The sequence below is a fragment of the Protopterus annectens genome, chromosome 6.part0 (genome assembly GCF_019279795.1).
Source record: "Protopterus annectens isolate FY-2018-M chromosome 6.part0, PAN1.0, whole genome shotgun sequence".
Lineage (NCBI taxonomy): Eukaryota > Metazoa > Chordata > Ceratodontiformes > Protopteridae > Protopterus > Protopterus annectens.
Window position 1 is genome coordinate 1,569,476,227 of NC_056737.1, and position 21,166 is coordinate 1,569,497,392.

Here is a 21,166-nt window from a genome sequence, read left to right on the forward strand (position 1 = left end):
CTGCTCAGCATTGGTCCACCTCAGACACACCACCGGAGTTGAAGATACCATAATCTTCAGATTTGATGTGGAAGACTCTGGTATTTTCAGATCAGACTGCTCCGAAATCATTGGTCGGATTGGAGAAGGAGCCAGTAATGATGGGGTAGTATTAATAAAGATCTCCAGACCTGATGAGTCAGAGCCGAACCCCCATTTGAATATGCATTGAGAGGAAGTTCCTCCTCATCCTGTCCACATCAACTTTGGTCAGACTTCTGGAGGAAATACTGGAAGATGCTTCTGATGGGGGCCTACAGTGTTGATGCTTCACATCCAAGAATGGAGAAGGTAGATGAGAAGAGACCAGATCCAAAATAAACTGCGGTGACTGGATCCAAGGAGACTTTTCAGGCTTAGACTTTGAATATGTGGGGGTCAGATTTGATGGTTTAGAATGTTTGGGACAAGGTTCAGAACCCAGAGTAGAAGGTGAGGTTGGATCTGGGGAAAGTGTTCTTGCATCTTTTTTTATCCATTTTCTTGGGCGTTTGAGCCCCACATGATGCTAATGAAGACAGAATGGAGCAAACCTCTTAGTATTAATTTATTTTTTCTACATATCAAAGCTCTGGGGTTAAAAGCTTTGCAAATGTTACAGTTAGAGACTAGATGAACAGGGCCTAAACAAAAAAATGCATTTAGAGTGCACATCTGATAAAGATAATTTATGGCTGCAGGCCGTACACTTTTTCAAACCCAAAGACTTTCAGACATTTTAAAGTAGTGCGAAATAAAGTATATTATACAATGACTGACCATTAATATTCCAAAGCGAGCATGCTGATTAGTCAGCCCAATCAGCGTGCCTGTTGTAAATCCAAGCATATACCAATAGAAAAAGGTCTCGTTGTCCGGACTTTTTTCCATTGGTATACACTGTAACTTTTAACTTTTTTTTTTTTTACAAAAATAAATTTAAAAAAATCTGAAATCCGGACATAACATAGAGACAGGACGAAGACAATACTAGGGAAATCAGGTATGTTATTCAAAATCAAAGACATGCAGCTGATTTTCCTTGTATTTCCTCCATTCTGTCTCTCTCCTACCCCTAAACTGTCCAAAACGTTTTTTTTTTTTTTGTTTGTTTTTTTTAAATTGGAGCAACGGAGACCTTCTTTTCGCCGTTGCTTCCTTTCCAAAGCACTGATGTACTTACTGGGTATGCGTGGGAACTAGCCTCGGAAGGACAGCACTGCACTGTTATACAAAGACATTAATTTTTTTTTCTTAAATAATGTCATTGTATAATAGCAATAACCGACTCTGTGATGTGGTATATTAAGATTTATCCGGGGTTGGCTTTATTTAATCACTCGGGCTTCACCCTCATGATTACACCACACCATCCATGGGTAAATATTAATATACCACACCAATGTCAGTTATTGCTTAACTAAAGAATAAAAAGAATAATAAAGATACTTTTTTTTTTTTTTTGACAAAGGAGAAAAGGGGGACAAGAGGGGTTACCAACAATGGTAACTAAAGAAATACTAACAAGTACAGGAAAGGAAAGGGGGAATACCAACTACGGTATTAAAAACTACACAAGTATGGAAGGACAGTGCTATAAATGAAAACATTTAAAAAGGAAATAGAAACACTACGATAAGAATAATGGAGATAAAATTCTCACTCACAAAAAAAACAATTAGCTAACCTGAGAGTTTGTAGTGACCATATCCATGCACTAAGGCGGCAAATGAGATCTAAGGTATGTTAGGTGACTAGGGTACACTGGGTGTAAGGGAGGAGCTCAAAAGTATCAGTGTTTCACAAGCTCTAAAAGTGGCAGAGTAAGATTCGAGGGTCAAATCTGAACCCAACAGTTCAGGAATGAATGAAAATGACAACATCAGATAACTGAATTATGTGGCAAAACACAAGCAAGGAATATAGAGTAAAATTATTTTGAATTTCTTGTGGATACAGAGCAGTGCATACAGCAGTAACTGCATTATCTGTCCCCGGACCAAAAAAAGGCTGCTTAGAACCAGCATGACATTATACTATGGTCACATTAACAAATCCCAGTTCTAAACTGGGCCTATAAATTATTGGCCCCAAAATGCAGACTAAAGTGCCACTTTAGCCAATTACAAGGGCCATGAAGAATGTGTTTCTGTCTCTTTCAATCTCTTCATCTATAGGTCTTTTAATGTCTCTTCTGTCCAGCTATAAACAATGAAAGAAGAGTAAACTGATGTGCTAAACCCATGCTAAACTATTACTTACATATTTATGTTTTTGAGACCTGGATATACAACATCAGATAACTGAATTATGTGGCAAAACACAAGCAAGGAATATAGAGTAAAATTATTTTGAATTTCTTGTGGATACAGAACAGTGGATACAGCAGTAACTCCATTATCTGTCCCCTGACCTAAAAAGGCTGCTTAGAACCAGCATGACATTATATTATGGTCACATTAACAAATCCCAATTCTAAACTGGTCCTATAAATTATTGGCCCCAAAATGCAGACTAAAGTGCCACTTTAGCCAATTACAAGGGCCATGAAGAATGTGTTTCTGCCTCTTTCAATCTCTTCATCTATAGGTCTTTTAATGTCTCTTCTGTCCAGCTATAAACAATGAAAGAAGAGTAAACTGATGTGCTAAACCCATGCTAAACTATTACTTACATATTTATGTTTTTGAGACCTGGATATACAACATCAGATAACTGAATTATGTGGCAAAACACAAGCAAGGAATATAGAGTAAAATTATTTTGAATTTCTTGTGGATACAGAGCAGTGCATACAGCAGTAACTCCATTATCTATCCCCTGACCTAAAAAGGCTGCTTAGAACCAGCATGACATTATATTATGGTCACATTAACAAATCCCAATTCTAAACTGGGCCTATAAATTATTGGCCCCAAAATGCAGACTAAAGTGCCACTTTAGCCAATTACAAGGGCCATGAAGAATGTGTTTCTGTCTCTTTCAATCTCTTCATCTATAGGTCTTTTAATGTCTCTTCTGTCCAGCTATAAACAATGAAAGAAGAGTAAACTGATGTGCTAAACCCATGCTAAACTATTACTTACATATTTATGTTTTTGAGACCTGGATATACAACTGAGTTGTGGCCCATTTTCAGTGATGGCTTGGGGAGAAAAATTCCAGTACTCAACATCACTGGCAGTTTTTACATATCCATATTTAATAATGAAAATACTAAATGCATTAACATGAGTTATATATAAAATGAAATAACTGAATACATTATCTACTGTCTATCGATCCCGTTTTTACTATTTGGGTCCTCCCTGAAAGAGAATCTATGAGTTATTGGGACTACCTAGTTAACAATTTTACAATAAACAAATAAATAATCTGCAAGTGGCACAGCTGCTGGTGTCTGCCTTCATCTACAATCTGCATTCATCTTAGTATAGGACACAGACTATTACACACATTGGCAAACAATGTTACTATAGTGGGAGGTAAAAAAACTTCAACATTTTCTCTTCCCAGTTTTTCAGATATGTGAGTAAGACATACCTTGCTCTTCATAACCAGCTTCCTTAGCAATGAGCATACATACACGCAGACCTCAACACCAGCTAAAGTTACATTTTTTTTTAAATTCATACGTCAATCGCAAAATAGAAAACACTATGAAAAACACAAGGGGTTGTATAAAACAATCCTCATTTCAATATAAACTTAGGGTTACGTCTCTGGATACACTACAGCAGTTAACATTTCCAGATTTCTAGCTGCCTGCAAAAATCCTGTTTATGCTAACATTTCCATAAAGACTATGACTGAGCAGATAGAGCACTATCTAAGTCGCCAGGATGTCTAAATAAAGGGTGTTTGCATTAAATATCTCTCTGGCACAGAAAGTTAAACTGGATAACATGCAGCAGTCTTCTCAAGAATGGTGGATAACATCAAAGTTTCTGAAATTAAACAGACAGCTTCTGCATTGTCTTAACAATAACAGTTTTCATCCAGTGTGAAGTTTAATGGATTAATGCCAGTATGTGACTGCTTCACAACCTGATTTATTTGCAAAAATGCTATTCTTAAAAAAGGTCATTATGCCCACTTACCTCATTTGTTTCTCTGTAATATGGAAAGTTTGGTTTATTGTGAACAAAACTATAAAAATGTTCTGCATAACAAAAAACATTACTTCGCCATTTCCAAGGAAAATGACTGCAACCAGAGACTTTACCTACAAGCAGTAAAATATGCTTTTCATATTAAAGCTACGCCACAACTTAACCACATTTTTGATTTGGTGCATAATGAATAATTATTTATATAGCTACTCACCAACTATCTGCAGGACTTAAAGAACAGAAAAGAGAAAATAGAAATCAACAACTGTTTTTTTTATAAGGAATCCTTCGGCTATGCAATCAATCAACATTAACAAAACAATAAAATTAGCAAATAATCCATTTTTAGAGACATCGTGCATGCAATTGCGTCATCTCTAAGTAATTTGTAAGCTTAAACCAAGTCATAAATTGAATATTTAAATAACTGTTTAACTGCAAGCAGCAGCAGCATGTTACTAGCAATGCAATAAATGGACAAGAAAAATGGTCTGCTCCTGACCGTCTAAATTCAGACTGCTATGACAGAACACTAGCTAAAGTGCAACAGGCATCACACATCAAGAAAACTGCACACTAAACATACTTGATTTTAAACCTAAAGAAATACAGATGTTAAAAAAACAAGAGGGGAAAAGGCCGTTAAATGAAACAAGCACAAGTTCTTAATCCCCAGAAGGAAGACTGCAAATGAAAACGTTCAAGGGCAACCATTTCAAGTGTACAAGGCACTATGTGTTGCAGATAAACACAGTTCTTACTAACAAAACTGGCACACCTCAATTTAACATGCTTTACCATGTGTTATTTTATTTTTTTCTAACCCGGTGCAACGCATCTCTAGCTGCCTTACATTTTTCAATATTCTAAGTTATTTGCTTATCCACTTGAAGAGGCTGTTTCCCTTTAAAGCTGTAACATTTAGGACTTGACACATTGACCCTATATGACCTAAACTATAACTGTACAACAGAAACTTTCAGTAAAGATTTTCCCATTCATTTTACATCAGATCTCGGACAACACACCACTCCACCAGTCTTCTGTATAATCATTTCCAGCTGGAGAAATTTAACTTAACTTTGCCACAAAATGTTCACATTCTACAGACTATCTACAAGACTCATGTTTCATGACCATCACTCACATCTCTTAAAAATCTGAACAACAGCCTAAGCTTAGACACTCATAGGCCACTCCCTCAGTTGATCGTCCTGAATATATTACAGTTTCTTTCCAGGTTATATGGGGAGTTTATATCCCATATTTTTAATGAAAGCAGTTCAGCCATGCTTCCCTGTCCACTGTCTGACAGTTTGCATATAGGATTAAGGCTATGAGTTGTTACAGAGCTGCCTTCCTGTAGTTCTGAGTTTGATTCCCTCAGCCTCCATTTGGCTCATGTGTCACCATGAGCAAGTCACTTAACCAGACAATGCTCCCAGGTCACCCCTGAAAAAATACACTAGTATATATTGGGATTACTGGTTAACAAATAAAGTAGAATATAACTCAATTCACCCAGTAGGGCTTGCTTACTAATATTTGAGCTTTTTCACAGTCAAGTCTCCATTTTCAGAACTGCTGGTATTTAACAGGGATAACCAATGCATAAAAACACTTCTACTAATTTAACAAAGCAAAACAATGCACCAAAAACACTACTGGCCCTTTATGTGTAATGTATCCTGTGAAAAACGTGTAGTGAAAAACTGTCTCAGACAGAAAAGATCAACAAAAAATATTGTAATAATCTCTGCCATGTTGAATATTTAAAACCCTCTATAGTTCAAAGGCTACTTGTCCAATGGGTATCAAACAGTAAAATAGCACAACACCATCTCGCCATACCTCCCAGTCATCATCGATGTACCACAAGGCTCTATCTTTGGTCCCCTTCTATACCACTCTCACCAACACCTTCCGCACATCCACACAACAGACCTAATACATATATATAGATATATATATATATATATATATATATATATATATATACACACACACACACACACACACACACACACACACACACACACACACACACACACATATCAGACAATCGGGCACATCTCCCAAAAATTACTTAGGAAGCTTTAACAGCCACTGAAACATGACCTTGTAAATCAAAACTCACACTCAACCCCCAAAAATACATTTTCCCCCCAAATCCCCCTCTCATGAAAAAACACAAGCTAAAATCCTCTCTCTTAATACAAATGAAATCACTGCTCATAGCAAAATTATTAGGAGTGATGGATGATATTCATAAATTTGACGTAATAACAAAATTGGATTTAAAAAAATCTCACCCAAAAAGTACAGCTGTATGAGCTGAAGTTACCTAACAGTAGATGTTTAAATGATTACTGCTGCAGTAGCCTTAACTATATGGGATAATATCCTGCTAAGGATATGTCAGCTGGCCAGCTTACAAAGCTTCAGGGCACCTTCCACATGCCCAAACTGTCAAACAGCTCAAGCTGAGCTGACAAAGACAAGTTTCGGCACAATGTCCTTCAAAGATTTCCTGCCAGCAGAGGGAAGGAGGCTGAGCCATGAAAAGACAAGGATAGGAATAACAAAAAAATAAATGTGCACATCTTGGCATAAAAAAAACAAAAAAAAAACACTAAAATCAAGGGGGCAACGGGAGGAAGCAGCTACTGCAGCAGTGATCATTCGAATATCTACTGTTATGGTAAGTTCATCTTAGACAACTGTACTATATTCTTCATATTGATCACTGCTGCAGTAGCTTTAGCTATATGGGTAGACTACCCATAGACAACTATATCTGGGGGGCTGGAAGCAGAAGACTCCACGAAATCCTGGACAGTGGTCCTAGCAAAGCATGATGTAGATCTAGAGAAGAAATCCAGTTTACAGTGCTTTGTAAAAGTATGTACAGATGACCAAGAAGTAGGTTCTAGAATCCAACCCTTTCCAAAAAGCCATAGAAGAAGCCAAGGTCCATGTAGTGTGAGGCCTTGACCCTGGCTGGATGTTATGGTGAGTATAACAAATGATAATAGACTTTAGACATCCATTTGGAGATAGTCTACTTTGAAGCCAGTTACCCCCTTCTTAACTTCACAAGAAATGAACAACTGATTCTATGACTGAAAGATTTAGTTTTGTCAAAATAGTACTGGGACATCCAAGGTGTGGAGTATTCTCTCTTTCTCTCGCTCGCAGTCTCATTTTTAGGTTCAGGAAAGAAAATGGAGATATGGATAGTTTTGGCTTAAAGTAAACTTGGATATCACTTTAGGCAAAAAAGAAAGATTAGTTCTAAAACAAACCAATCCTTGTGGAAAATGAGGTAGGGTAGACTCACCATAAGAGCTTGCAACTCAGATACCCTTCTTGAAGTGGCTGGATCAATAAAACTGTTTTCGATGTCAAGAACCTCAAGTCAACCAGATTAGCTGGTTCAAATGGAGCAAGTGTTACTTTTTTCTAACAGAAATTTAAGATCACAAGAAGGGGCCACTGGTTTACATGGAGGTCTCTTATGCAAAACTCCTTTCATGAAATTTTTGAAATTCGACTGCCTTGAGAGAGGAGGGTCCATGGACAGACAAGCCAAAATGACTATTAAATGAACCTTGTTAGAGAAATAAGAAAGGTCACAAGACAGTAACTCAACACAAATATTTTAAAACCAGAAAACAATTAGTCATGAATGGGTGCTGGTTATATTGTTGGCATCAAGTATTAAACATTTTCCATTTGCTAATATATACTTTCTAGTAGCAGGATTTCTTCACTCCATTAATACCTGCTGCACGTCCTCTGAAAACAGGTGCCTAAAAGGAATTAAGACCCCTATCATCCAGGCCACCAACTGTAGATGACTGATGTCAGGGTGCATATCAAATACCCCTGTTCTTGTGTGAGTAGATTGGATTCTGTGAGAAAACTTGTGGTAACTGCCCCTGGGCATTTCCAAAAGAAGGGAGAACCCCAGTTGCCTGGGCCAGAAGGGAATCAATGATCTTGGGGGATTCCATCTCAACCTTTAGATGTACCCCGGATATTAGTGGAATGCATACACGTACATTCCTGTCCAAAACAAAAGGAAAGGCATCTGCCTTTCCTGTCTTCATGCGTGGAGTCATGGAACAGAGAAGAGGCAAAGAGATCTACTTGAGGAACTCCTCACAGGTGGATCAAATTTTGGAAGACCCTCTGATCTAGTTTCCATTCATGAGGGTCTACCTGGCTTTGCTCAGTTTGTCTGCCACATAATTTTACTCTGATGTAATGTAGGATGCCTGCAAACTGTGCTGTGAAGCTATATCCCAAGCTAACATGGCTAGTCTGCAAAGGGGGTACGACTTGGTTCCCTGTAGCTTGTTGATGAACTACATCATTGTGGTATTGTCTGTAACCACTTAAAGAGGTCCCAGGGACCAAAGACGGTTCAGAGAATTAAATGCCTTGATCAGGGCAAGCATCTCCTTGAAATTTATGTCCTTGCATCTTTCCTTGGTGTCCTACACCCCCCTGCACATTTCTCTCTCCTGAAACTGATCCCCAAGCAAAATCTGAAGCATCTGTGTTGACTGACTGCATTGGAGCAGGGAGAAAAAATGTGGATACCCTGTAGCCTGAAATGAGCTCTAACTGAGCTAGACACTTTGTGAACACTTCAAATCAAACCACAAACACAAAAGTGGATAAAAACTTAACTAATAAACCAAAACAAACCATTAACGTAGTCACTGGAGAACACTTACACAATAACCAAACTCAGAGTTTGGTTATTATATCAGTGTTCTCCAGTGGCTACGTTGGTGGTTTGTTTTAGTTTATAACTTTGTGAATACTCTCGGTGCACAGGATAGTCCAAATGTAAGGCAGAAAACTGATAATGTGATCCAGATACACAAAACGGTAGGAAATACCCAAGGTCTGGATGAATAAGAATATGATAAGCATCTGTAACTCTAGTATTACTAAGAAGAGGCAACAGGTTGTGAAGTGACAATTTTGAATTTGGGTACTATCACAAACAGGTTTAGGAAAGAATGATCCAGAAATGGTTTTCATGTGCTTTCTTTCTGTGGGACTAGGAATATTATGAATAAAACCTCGAACTGGCTCTATCACTCCTTGGGACATCACATGATGAGGAAGAGGTGGAAACAAAACAGTGATCTGCAGGATGAGAAATGACCCTCAGCAAAGGAGGAATGTCCCGTTACTGCCATCTGTTGCCCTGATGAATGATTTTCAGAACCCATCTGCCTGAAACAGTCTGTTGCCAAAGAGAAAAATGAGGATTCAAACATTTTTGAAGAGAGAGAGAGAGAGTGAGAGAGAGAGAGAGAGAGAGAGAGAGAGAGAGAGAGAGAGAGAGAGCCAGTGGGAGGGGCCACGTGGTCTCTAGAATAGTCATTCAGACTTGTTGGATTTCCTTGATTTAGGGAGGTTTGAGACTTCTATTTGGAATCTCCTTACCACTTCTTAAATGTCTATTTACCTGAATTGTGTTGAGACTGTTGATCCTGTTTATTTTTATTTATTTATTTAATTTTTTTTTGCCAAAACTGGATGAGGAGAAAGAATATTCCTTCTACAATTTGGAAAAGGAGGGGTGACAAATCTTGAGAGATTACCTGGATCATCTTGCCCCTTTCATAACAAACTTTTTGATCACCTCTGCAGCACGGTGATCAAATACTAAATCTCTATCCAAGACAGAATTTAAAATCTTATTTTAATCATCATCTGGAAAGTTCTGAGAATTTGGCCAACCAAACCTCATCGAAACAGTACCAGTGGCCACAGCCCTGAAAGAAGTATCAACACAGTCATACACACACTGCAAAAAATGAGCAGTGACCTGTGTAACAGAAGAAACTAAGTTTTTAAACAGATTTTTCTTCACAAGAATCTGCAGATAAATTCCTCATATTTTCATAATATGTCAGAATAAACGTTATCATATGGGCCTAACAATTAAAAATTCTGAAATTCAAAAGCTGCAGAAGTATACACTTTTTCCCCTTAACCTAGCAATAATTTTGTATCCTTATTACAGAAAATAGGATTGGAATTAACTAAGTGCTTGAGAAGTCAACTGAGACTATATATAGCTGCTGGGTCAGGTTTGGGAATAGTGAATAAAATTTAAAAGACTGAAGAATTTTATACATCCTATCTGCATTTTTAGGTACAGCCGTCTGACTATTGGGAAAATTGTAGGCAGTAAGACATACATCCTCTAAAACAGAGACATGACAAAAGGAATGGGTGTAAGCTCTGGAAAATCATTCTGCAACAATCTGCACTATTTTTTGAGGGACTGAGAAACCTTAGAGTTCTCCCAATGAAAACACTGAGACATTCTAGCAAGTCTCAGAAATCTGATGACATAACCCTGAATCTGTTCCTGCAACTTCTGTTCAAATTCAGAATCTTGAATCTCTTCAGGAAAGGTGGCATCCCTCTTTCTTTTACCAGGAACTACTCGACAAGAAGGATCAATAGCATGAATCAAACCTTGAGCCAGTCCCTGTAAACTACACCTATCCAAAGAAATTTGAGGACTATTATATATGTTTGGTTTTCTGTTTCTTTTTTTGACAGGAAAATGGGGCTAAATGTGTTACTAATGGCAGCATACCTTTAAGGAGAATAACAATAATCATGCAGATTATTATATCCATAAAGTAGCAGAAAGTATTTAAGAACTAAACCAACACGGGAATGGAGAAAGGAGATTCTGCCAATAGGGATGACTGCATTTAGGGATACAGACAATAGGCAAGAGGGGGCCAGAATTTATTGGAGAAAACTGGCAAAGGAACCAAGGTATTAGGAGCAGAAACCAAGGTGTTAGGAGCAAATAACTAGAGAGGGAAAGATGACAGAATGGGAATATGCCAACAATTAATTTGGACTGCAGATTAGAGATTGCCTTCCCTATCATGGATTGATATCAGAGTACAAGCAAACAGAAAGAAATAGGGGGGGGGGTCTTAAATGAAAGACCAGCACTGCTAGAGTGTTTAATAGAATCTAGAAGAAAATATGCCATTAAAAAAGGAATAATTAGTACAGCATATAAAATATTGCATGATAACTATAAGAATCAATCACAGGAAGTTAGAAAGGATTGGGAAGAGAGATTGGATAGGCAATTCACAAAGAAACAATGGGAATATATATATACGTCTCCCACATATGCAACAAACTCAAGAAGATTTAGGATTTTTGCCTGGAAATGTTTACACAGATATTTTTATATCTCAAGTAGACCCAGAGAATATTTCCTCAGACCTCAGTAGGTGTTGGATGTGTGAAGGGGAAGAAAGAGGTAACTGGGAACATATTTTCTAGGAGTGTGGTGAGTTGGTGGGCTTTAAGGATTCCCTGTGGGATGCACTGTCAGAGATGCTGGGTGGGCAGGTTGTTCTGACGAGGGAGATGATTTTTCTGAGCTATGATATAGAATCAGAATTGCCTAGACAGGGTAAGGCCTTGCTCTGTTTAATAATGGTGGCGGCCAAGAAAAGCAATTACTACAAAATGGAAATCAAAATTTAAACCAACTACACTGAAAGAAGTGAATATAGTAACAGAGATAAAACAAATGGAATTGAGATCTTTAGAAAAGGGTAGGAGCAAACTACAAAGGGAAAAAATGGGAATTGTGGGTCAGTATAGTTTGTGATATAAAATGCTTGCGACTAGGATTGTGCCTGTGTGGTTTGTTTTCATTTACATATAATATGTGATGGTTTAATAAAGATGTTTCTTGTTTAAAAAAAGCAGGAATTAAATAACTTTTGTAGTATTGCTTAATTATAGCAATATATGTAGTGTTTAATACTTATTATGTTAATATAGTTTGATTGCTTTTACATGAATGTAAATTGCTTATGTCACAAGTGATAATTCAATAAAGGGAAAAAAATAAAAAAAGATAGGTTCTCCCTTGCTCACTGACAGGACCCCAAGAGCTGCAAAGGAGGTGGCTAAGCCCCCAGCCCATAGTGGCTGTAGGTGCTACACAGAGGAATCCAGGGTAAAAGATGAGTGATCTGATGTACTACAAATGACCATAGCAGAGTCACCCACTTGCGGCAGAGGCTAACTGCTAGCCTACTGCGGTGGCAGAGGTTGTTGGCTTAACTTTTCTTTTTGTGGCTAGAAGAAAGACCGACTCTGGGAGTGACTATCTGTTCCACAGTCAAGCTGTCAAGCCAAAAATGGTGCCTGTATCATCAAGAAAACAAACAGCAATGCCTGTTAAACTACCAGTCCACAAAATTACTTTTTTTATATACAGAAAAAACAAAGAACCAAAGTGAAAAGCACTTTGAAACATTATGGCAACCTCACAATGTTAAAATATTTTCTATGGAGAAATTGTGTTCATTTTATCAGTTAGATAAAACTATTGTTAAATGGACAGAAACAATGAATGCTCCATTTATAACTGCATTTAAAGATAATTTGTTAAAACACAAAACTCCTAGCTTCAAAGTAACTTTCCTAAAGGGAAAAGTAATAAAACATCAGTAAAAAATAAGAAAATGGAAGTTTTTCTCCCAAATGACAACTTATCTGTCCAGCTAAGGAAAGCACAAGCTGTCGATCCACAGAAGCCTCAGAGGAGCGTACTCTTTGGCATCAGTAAAGCTCTGAAGGACATTACTCCCAAACTTTGAGCTGCTTGACAGTTTGGGCACATGGAAGGTAGCCTGAAGCTTTGTAAGCTAGCCAGCTGTTACATTCTTGGCAGGATATAACCCTATATAGCGAAGGCTACTGCAGCAGTGATCAGTATGAAGAACATCTACGGATGCTTTATAGAGCCAAAAAATTTCTCACCAACACAACTGAAACTACACTTGCTACTACTTACCTCCTTTCCTCACTACTTTATTGCGCCCCCATCCTTACTAACCTCCAGACATCGTAAAAAGCAAAACTTGAACAATGCTATAGTAAAGTAGATAAATCTGCTGCAAATACCCACTTTCAGAACATACCACTGTATACCATTAAAAAGCCTAAAATTGGTTAGAACTGCCCCATCAACGAACATATACACAGTTTCTTACCACCTATAAAATTATCCAGCATCCATCTGCTTGTCCAGCACTAAATACCATTCGACACAAATATGCTCCCACTCTGTCATTACAATACAATGACCCAAAACTGCTCTTTGTCCAAAACCAATCAAAATTTTCTGGGCATGGACTGTACTCATATGTTGCTACTGCTTGGGAACTCCTTACTTGTATCAATCAGGTTAATACCCTCCCCCTCCCCTCCAGTCTTTTAAAAACCACTCTGAAAGACTTCCTAGCAAAAACCTGGCTCTGCTCTTGCTGAATACCAGAACAAATTATATCCCTAAATAAACAAGTTCCTATTCCTACATCTCCTTAATCCTCCTCCTTTACTCAGTTACTTACTTCAATCAACTTCTCACCCCTGAAACTCCATCTAAACATACCATAACCCTGTTTCTTCTTCAACTTTGTACTGCAATTCCTGTTTGCATTACACTAACTTAACTTTAACTTCCCTAAACTGGCTAAAGTTTCTGTACATAATAAATTATCATACAAGTTCCATCTATTTGAAACCAATGTACTCACACTGTCTAAACTGGTATTATTTAAACTTCATGTTTTTATAATATTTTTTAGTTTGTAAAATTATTGTTCTTAAAAGGTTTTTGTAATACTTGGAGCTTTTCTCCTCGCCTCCACTGAAAATGGGCACCTATCCTGTCAGACTTACCTTGTAATTAAATGTAAATAAATAAAACTAACTGATACTGTATTACTACACTGTTGCTAAAACCTTAATAAATTTAAACATAACACTTTAAATTTATGGAAAAAATGTACAATAACTTGGAGATAAAGAATAATATTTGTAGATATTGTGCATATGCACAGCAGGGATTTGCACAAGTAAGATGAGATTCAGAGATGATACACTACTCATATAAGCAGCTATTAGAAAGTCACAGAAAAAGTACAATTGTTTAAGATGCACTTAACAGTAGACGTTGCTTCCTGACGAAGAAATAACCAGAAAACTACAAAAAGCTCTTGTCTCCCCCAGCTCCTTCAGTCTGACTGCTGACTGGCTAATCACAAGTAGGGAAATCAGCAGTCAGACTGAAGCTTTCTTCATGTTTTTCTTCCTCATAAAAGAAAAGATCCTAACAATCTTGAAAAAAACAACACAAAAAGACAATAATAAAACACAAAGAAGCAAAAAAAAAATAAGTTATGTACTCACCATAACATTCCATCTGAGTAGTTATACTTCATTTTCTGCAACCTGTGGGTATTCGGATCATATCGAATCCGAGCCGGCAACATTTTATCAAGCATCTGCTCCAAGCTCCTCCCCTTACCTATAATCCCTCACCTCTCCTACCTTCCCTCAGATCGAGTTTGCCACTAACGAAACTATTAGCAACTCAATAACGTTAACCTAGAACAGGTTAGGGGGAGGGAGGGACAGTTGCAAAAAATGAAGTATAACTACTCAGATGGAACATTATGGTGAGTACACAACTTATTTATCTGAAGTAGTTAACTTCATTTATCTGCAATCTGTGGAACAGAGTCCCCAGCTACCAAAACTCCTGGGAGGCCCTCATGGAAGGATATTCCTGAGCACCGCAAAGCCAAAGGATGCTTTCCCTCTAGAGATCAAATCCAACTTATAACAGGAAATAAATGTATGTGACCTTCCCAAGGTCGCTGCTGCACAGATGATATCCAGAGAAACCCTAGACCAAAAAGCAGCAGAAGTTGCCATAGATCTGGTAGAGTGAGCTTAAATAGGACCAGGTGGGGAGAGGCCTTTATCCCTATAGACTTGCAGTATACATTGTGTAATCCATCTAGCTAACAAGACCTTGGAAATGGCCTTGCCCAAAAAGGGTCTAGGAAAGGACACAAATAATTGGTCAGACTTACGAAATTGTTTAGTCCTGTGTAAATAGAAACAAAGCTGTCTATGAACATCTAGCAAGAGCAGCTTATATTCACCCTTGTTCTGGAAATTTGGAAAGAACACAGTCAGATTAATCATCTGGTTAATATTAGATTCAGAAGCCACTTTCGGTAAGAAAGAAGGGTTCGTACAAAGCAAAACCCTGTCTTTATGAAAGATCAAGTAGGGGGGCATGGCAGACAAAGCTTGAATCTCAGAAACCCTTCTAGTCGAGGTAATGGCCACTAGAAAAGCTGTCTTCCAGGACAGAAATTTTAAGTCTGCTGATGCTGCTGGTTCAAATAGGGGTGCCACCAATGCCTGCAGAACTAGAGTAAGGTTCCAAGGAGGGACGGAATTCTTAACCGGGGGACGCAAGAGAAAAGTACCTTTTAGAAAGGCCTTGCATAATCTCAAAGAAGCCAGAGCATTCAGATTTTCGCCAACATGAAAATTAGATATGGCTGCCAGTTGTACTTTCACTGTGGAGGAACTAGCCCCTTGTTGGAAAATATAGGACAAAAACTCCAACACTGCAAGAACTGGGGCAGTAAATGGATCTAGGCATCTCTAGAAAACAAGAGAAGCGTTTCCATTTGCTGCGATAAACCTTCCTAGTGGAAGCTTTGAGGGATGCCACCTGAATACTCTTTACCGAAGATGATAGACCAGGAGTCCTAGCGATCAAGGGAACAGGAGCAATCAAGCCGTCAGCTTGAGGCTGTCCAGATCAGGCGGACTGATGCCCAAGGGATGAGAATTGAGATCCAGGCACGGATCCAGAATCCGTGCAGGAGTTAGAGCATGAGACCAGAGGAAAAGGAAAGTACAGTTGTGTACACTTACCATAAATGTAGATGTTCGAGTGTATTCACTGTTGCAGTCATTACATTTGGGTAATCCTGCTTCCAGATTGCCCTCAGCCGGCCTGAATTCCAAAGTCCTGGGTCCTGCGCCAGCTGCTGTCGCCCCTTCCCTGATGTCAGGTTGTCAGGGGTATAAAAGAAGCAGCAGACGCCATTTTCTTCAGTTTTTCTTGCCCCAGATGTCAGGTGCCCCCAAAAAGGGTAGCCAAACTTTATATATATATATATATATATATATATATTCAGAAATACATCAATATAAATTTTACCTTCATCTATAAGCAAATACACCACATAGGTAGTATAAATCATAGAAGGAAAGATAAGATCCAAAAGAAAAAAGGGGGAAGGCGGGTGGGTAACCTGGACTGCAACAGTGAATACACTCGAACATCTACATTTATGGTAAGTGTACACAACTGTACTATGCTCTTCGTGTTTCACTGTTGCAGTCATTACATTTGGGTAGAGTCCCAAAGCTATGGTTGGGAGGTTGGAACTAGACAGCAGTAGGAGTGGCTATGAGGCCCTGCAGAACTGCAGTGGCAAAGCCGGCCCTGGATTTAGAGTAGAGTGGCAGATGATAATGCTTTGTAAAGGTGTGCACTGAACTCCAAGTAGCCGCCTCTAAAATGTTTGTGGTTGGTACTCCCCTGAGAAATGTTGCTGAGGTGGCTGCAGCTCTGGTGGAATGAGGCCTAATACCCTTAGGCACTGGCTTGCCATGGTGTAAGTAGCAGAAACGAATGCAGTGGCCTAACCACTTAGAAATAGTCTGCTCCGAGATAGACTTTCCTTGTGATCCTGCAACATATGCCACTAGTAATTGCTCTGTCTTCCTGAAAGCTTTGGTTCTGTCCAAGTAGAATCTGTCTGTGTACGTCCAAAGAATGCGGAATTCTCTCCCCCTTGTTCTGTGGATTTGGGTAAAAGGTTGGCAAATGGATGGCTTGGTTAAGAGCCACACTGGACACTACTTTAGGCATAAATGTTGGGTTTGTCCTCAGGGAGACCCTGTCTGGATGAAAAATGATGAAAGGTTCCACAGACATGAGCGCCTGTAGCTCTGAAACTCGTCTTGCAGAAGTAATTGCTAAGAGGAGAGCTGTTTTCCAAGATAAAAACTTCATATCAGCTGTAGCAGCTGGCTCAAAAGGAGGCAGGGTAAGCTTTTCCAAGACACAGTTGAGGTCCCATGCAGGTATTGGTAGTCTTCTTGGGGGCCTTAAATTTTTGGCTCCTCTGAGGTACTGCCTTAATAAAGGGTGAGAAAAAAGTGGTGGTTCTGTATTGTAATGAGCCGAAATGGCAGAGGCATGAATTTTAATTGATGAAAAAGATAGGCCTTTGTCCAGCATTCTCAGTTAAGTATTGCAAAATCTGAGGAATATTTGGTACCGCTGTATCAGTTCCTTGTGCCTAGTTCCAGGCATAGAATCTCTTCCATTTTGCAGCATAAGACTTTCTAGTACTAGGCCTTCTGGCTTCCAGAATGACATCCATCACAGCTTTACTGAGAGGTGTTTTTTGTAGGACTACATTATCTGCCATGCTGCCAAGTTTAATGTCCTGAGTTGGCTGTGCATGATCTGATTGTTTTGCTGGGACAGTAATCAAGGTATTTGAGGTAAGGTCCAAGCCGGGTATAGAGATAATTTCCTTAATATTGGATACCAGTACTGGCATGGTCAGTCTGGGACAATCAGTATCATTCTTTGGCTTTTCCTGTCTGACCTTTAGGAGCACCTTGGGGAGGAGAGGCAGTGGAGGAAAGGCATATACTGATAGGTTTTTCCAGCTGAAAGACAGGGCGTCCACTTTCCATGCTTGTCTGTGATAAGTCCTTGTGCAGAATCTTTTTAGTTGGTAATTGTGAGGGGAGGCAAATAGATCTATGTCCGGGCATCCCCATTTCCTTGTTATCATGCTGAAGACTTGCGGATCCAGCTTCCACACGTGGGGATCCATGAGGTTTCTGTTTAGTTAGTCTCCCAGAGTATTTTTCTTTCCTGGCAGGAATTGTGCCTGCAGATGTACTTGGTAAGTCAAAGCAGTGTCCCACAAGGTCATGGCTAGTCTGCAAAGAGGGTAAGAATGTGTGCCCCCCTGCTTGTTTATATACCACATGACCGTGGTGTTGTCCGTCTTTATCAGTAGTTGTCCCGGAAGAAGTAGGTCCCTGAAGGCTGTCAGGGCATTTTGAACAGCTAACATCTCTTTTTGATTGATATGTAGATGCATTTGGTTTGAGGACCATGTGCCCTGAATGCCTCTTCCTGCCATGTGGGCTCCCCAGGCATAATCTGATGCATCCGTTGTTAGTGTCTGCCTGGCTGGAGGTAATGTGAATGGCTGCCCCTTGTTTTGGTGACAAGCCTTTGCCCACCTTCGAAACTCCTGTTGCAGGCAGGGAATGAGAGTAATGACTGCTTCCAGGCTGTGGCAATGTTGAGTCCAAACACTTTTTAGGTACCATTGAAGTTTCCTAATGTGCAGTCTTGCATATGGAATAAGGATGCAGGATGCCATGAAGCCCAAAGCCTGCAGAATTTTTCTTGCAGATAACTGGGCCTTTGTTGCCAACATTTTGAAATAGGTAGTCAATTGTCTTTGTTTGTCTGGCGTGAGATAAGCCATCTGGCCAGTTGTATTCAAGCTTGCACCCAGGAATGTTATCTCTTGTGAGGGTACTAGTTTTGATTTCTTTTTGTTGACTGTGTACCCTAGGCATGTTAGAAGTCTTTTCACAAACGCCAGATGTTGAATAAGAATGTCTTGTTCTCTGCTTGAATGAGACAGTCGTCCAAGTAAGGATATATATTTGTATTCCTCTTTGTCTGCAGAATGCGATTACTGGTGCCAGGCACTTTGTAAAGACCCTGGGCGCAGTAGATAAGCCAAAGGGCAGTGCAGAAAATTGGTAATGCATTGAACCAGCCTTGAATCCTAGGTATCGTCTGCATTATTGTCCGATTGGAACATGCAGGTATGCCTCTTTTAGGTCTAAAGTCACAAGCCAAGCATTCTTGCCCAACATGGGCAGAAGCTGCTGCAAAGTCAACATTCTGAATTTTGGAATATCCAGGAAAGTGTTCAGAATAAATAGGTCCAGTATCAGCCTCCAGGCCATGTCCTTTCTGGGTACCAAGAACAGTCGAGTAAAATCCTTGTCCCTGCTCTTGCTCTGGTACTTGTTGAATGGCCCCCCATGTCCATGAGGGAAGAGACTTGTTTTTGTGCCTCTGCCCATTGATTTTTTGGCAGATCTGACCAGCCGTTTGCCTTTGGCATAGTATGGAAATGGAACTTGTATCCTTGTGACACTATGTTTAGAACCCACTTGTCCTGGGTTATGATGTGCCAATTTTGAGCAAAAAGTGCTAATTTCCCCCTAAGGGTGCTGCCAAAAGAGAAGTGCTTGGTGCAGGCAGGGGGAAGTCATTGGGTCTGTTTTCTGTATGTTTGTGATTTATCTTCTCCAGCTTTGGAGGTATAAGCACCCCACTGTTTGGGCCTATAAGAACCTTGCGCCTGTGCTCTGCCACTAGGGCGTCTGGATCTGCCCCTCTGAGGTCGGTCTCACACAGGAAAGGACCAATTTTTTTGTAGGCCAGTGTCTACTAAACCTAGGTGGCTGTACTTGTAAAAATTCTTTGACAGTTTGCATAGATTTAGCTTTGTCCTCCATTTTCTTTAACACCTCTTCTGCCTTACCACCAAACAAAGTATCATGCTATAAAGGTGCATCTAGTAATTTAACTTTAACATGATCAGGCAGATTTTGTTCCTTTAACCAAGCATGCCTCCCAATTACAGAACCTGTAACTGCGGCCCTGCAGGAGGCCTCCAAAGAATCAAAACCACATTGCAAAGTATGTTTTCCAACTTGTTCTGCTGCATACAATAAATCCTGCATTTCCTTGTTTTCTGCACATTCAGAATTTAACAACATTTTCTGTTTAAGCAATCCCATGACATGTTGCTGATACTTAAGCATATGAAATTGATAGTTTAAGGCCCTTATAGCCAAAGTTGCAGATGTGTAAACCTTTTTTCCCCATCTATCCGGTGCCCTTGAATCTCTGTCAGAGGGGGTTGGGTTTTTTGCAGTGGAAGCCTTAACTCCCTTTGGACCCTGTGAAATAGTTTCTGGGTCAGCAGCAGGGTTTTTAAAAAGAAATCTGTGTGAGTCAGGAACTCTAATATCTGTCAGGCTTAACAGGAGCTGGGGTAAGGAGTCAAGGGTCAGACTAGACTCCGAAAACACATCATCTACAATGTCTAACACAGGTGGAATAGCTAGAGGCCTGTGCTGAGGTAGTAAAATAAAATCGCTGAGCCTCTTTTTAGATTCTGAAAAATCCTGGCTCTCCCATTGGAAATGCTCCCTCATGGTATGCAGGGTTTCCCAAAAGGAATAGTCCTCAGGAGGAGATGCTGAAGGAAAAGATTCTTCAGCATCAGAATCCTCATAGGGGGGGAAGAGAATATTCCTGATCAGAAGAAATAGAAACCTGATCTGAAGATTCATAGTCAGTGTCTTGCCTAGGCCTCTTATCAGGAGGGGGATGGAAACCCCTGATCAAGGTAATCAAGTCTTCGGCCATTTTGAGCATCTGTTTTTTGGGCATAGAGGCCTGTCCACGTGGCTCCTGAGTTTGTTTTCTTGCTTTAGAAGGTGCTTTAGTCTTTCCCTTTGATGCTGAAGTCGTTTTAATGTAAAGATGTTTAGGTCTGAATACACCCTCAGAAGCCGGTACCTGCTCAGCGGCTCCAGATCCATCTGAGGGATTAGCGTCCGAGGCTCCAATACCTTGAGTATCCAGCGGCATGGCCGACTCCACGTGGGAGATAGTAGCGGCCTGCGACTCTAAAGTAGCGGGCATCAGGGGCTGCGAAAGCGCCTCACTGAGAACCGGTGACTGGCTTAGGGGAAGCTTCGTCATCAGTTTTGGGCCTCGGTTGTTTTTCTTTTTCTTTGCGTTTTTTGTAAACTCCGGTAGTTGGATGGCTATCCGACATTTCAGGATAATTAAACCGGCGTCCAAAAAAGTTTAAAGCAAAATCATACCGAAGCTTAATAGTGCATTGGTTAAATCTAGCACAAAACCGACAACCAGTAACGCTGTGATCAGGGCCTAGGCAAAGAATACAGTAAGAATGAAAATCCTTATGAGGTAT

At 39.7% G+C, this 21,166-nt stretch overlaps 1 protein-coding gene across 4 annotated transcripts in view; it reads right to left on the reverse strand.

Moving 5' to 3' along the window:
- SNX4 (sorting nexin 4) overlaps positions 1–21,166 on the reverse strand; it is a 2,225,118-nt gene that overhangs the window by 1,442,079 nt on the left and 761,873 nt on the right. For 2 of the 4 annotated variants that reach the window (XM_044075014.1, XM_044075016.1), the window contains exon 7: positions 4,345–4,359. The exons of the other annotated variants lie outside the window; for them this stretch is intronic. In XM_044075014.1, the coding sequence (XP_043930949.1) occupies positions 4,345–4,359 (15 nt within the window). The remainder of the gene's footprint in view (positions 1–4,344; positions 4,360–21,166) is intronic. 4 annotated transcript variants of the gene reach the window in all.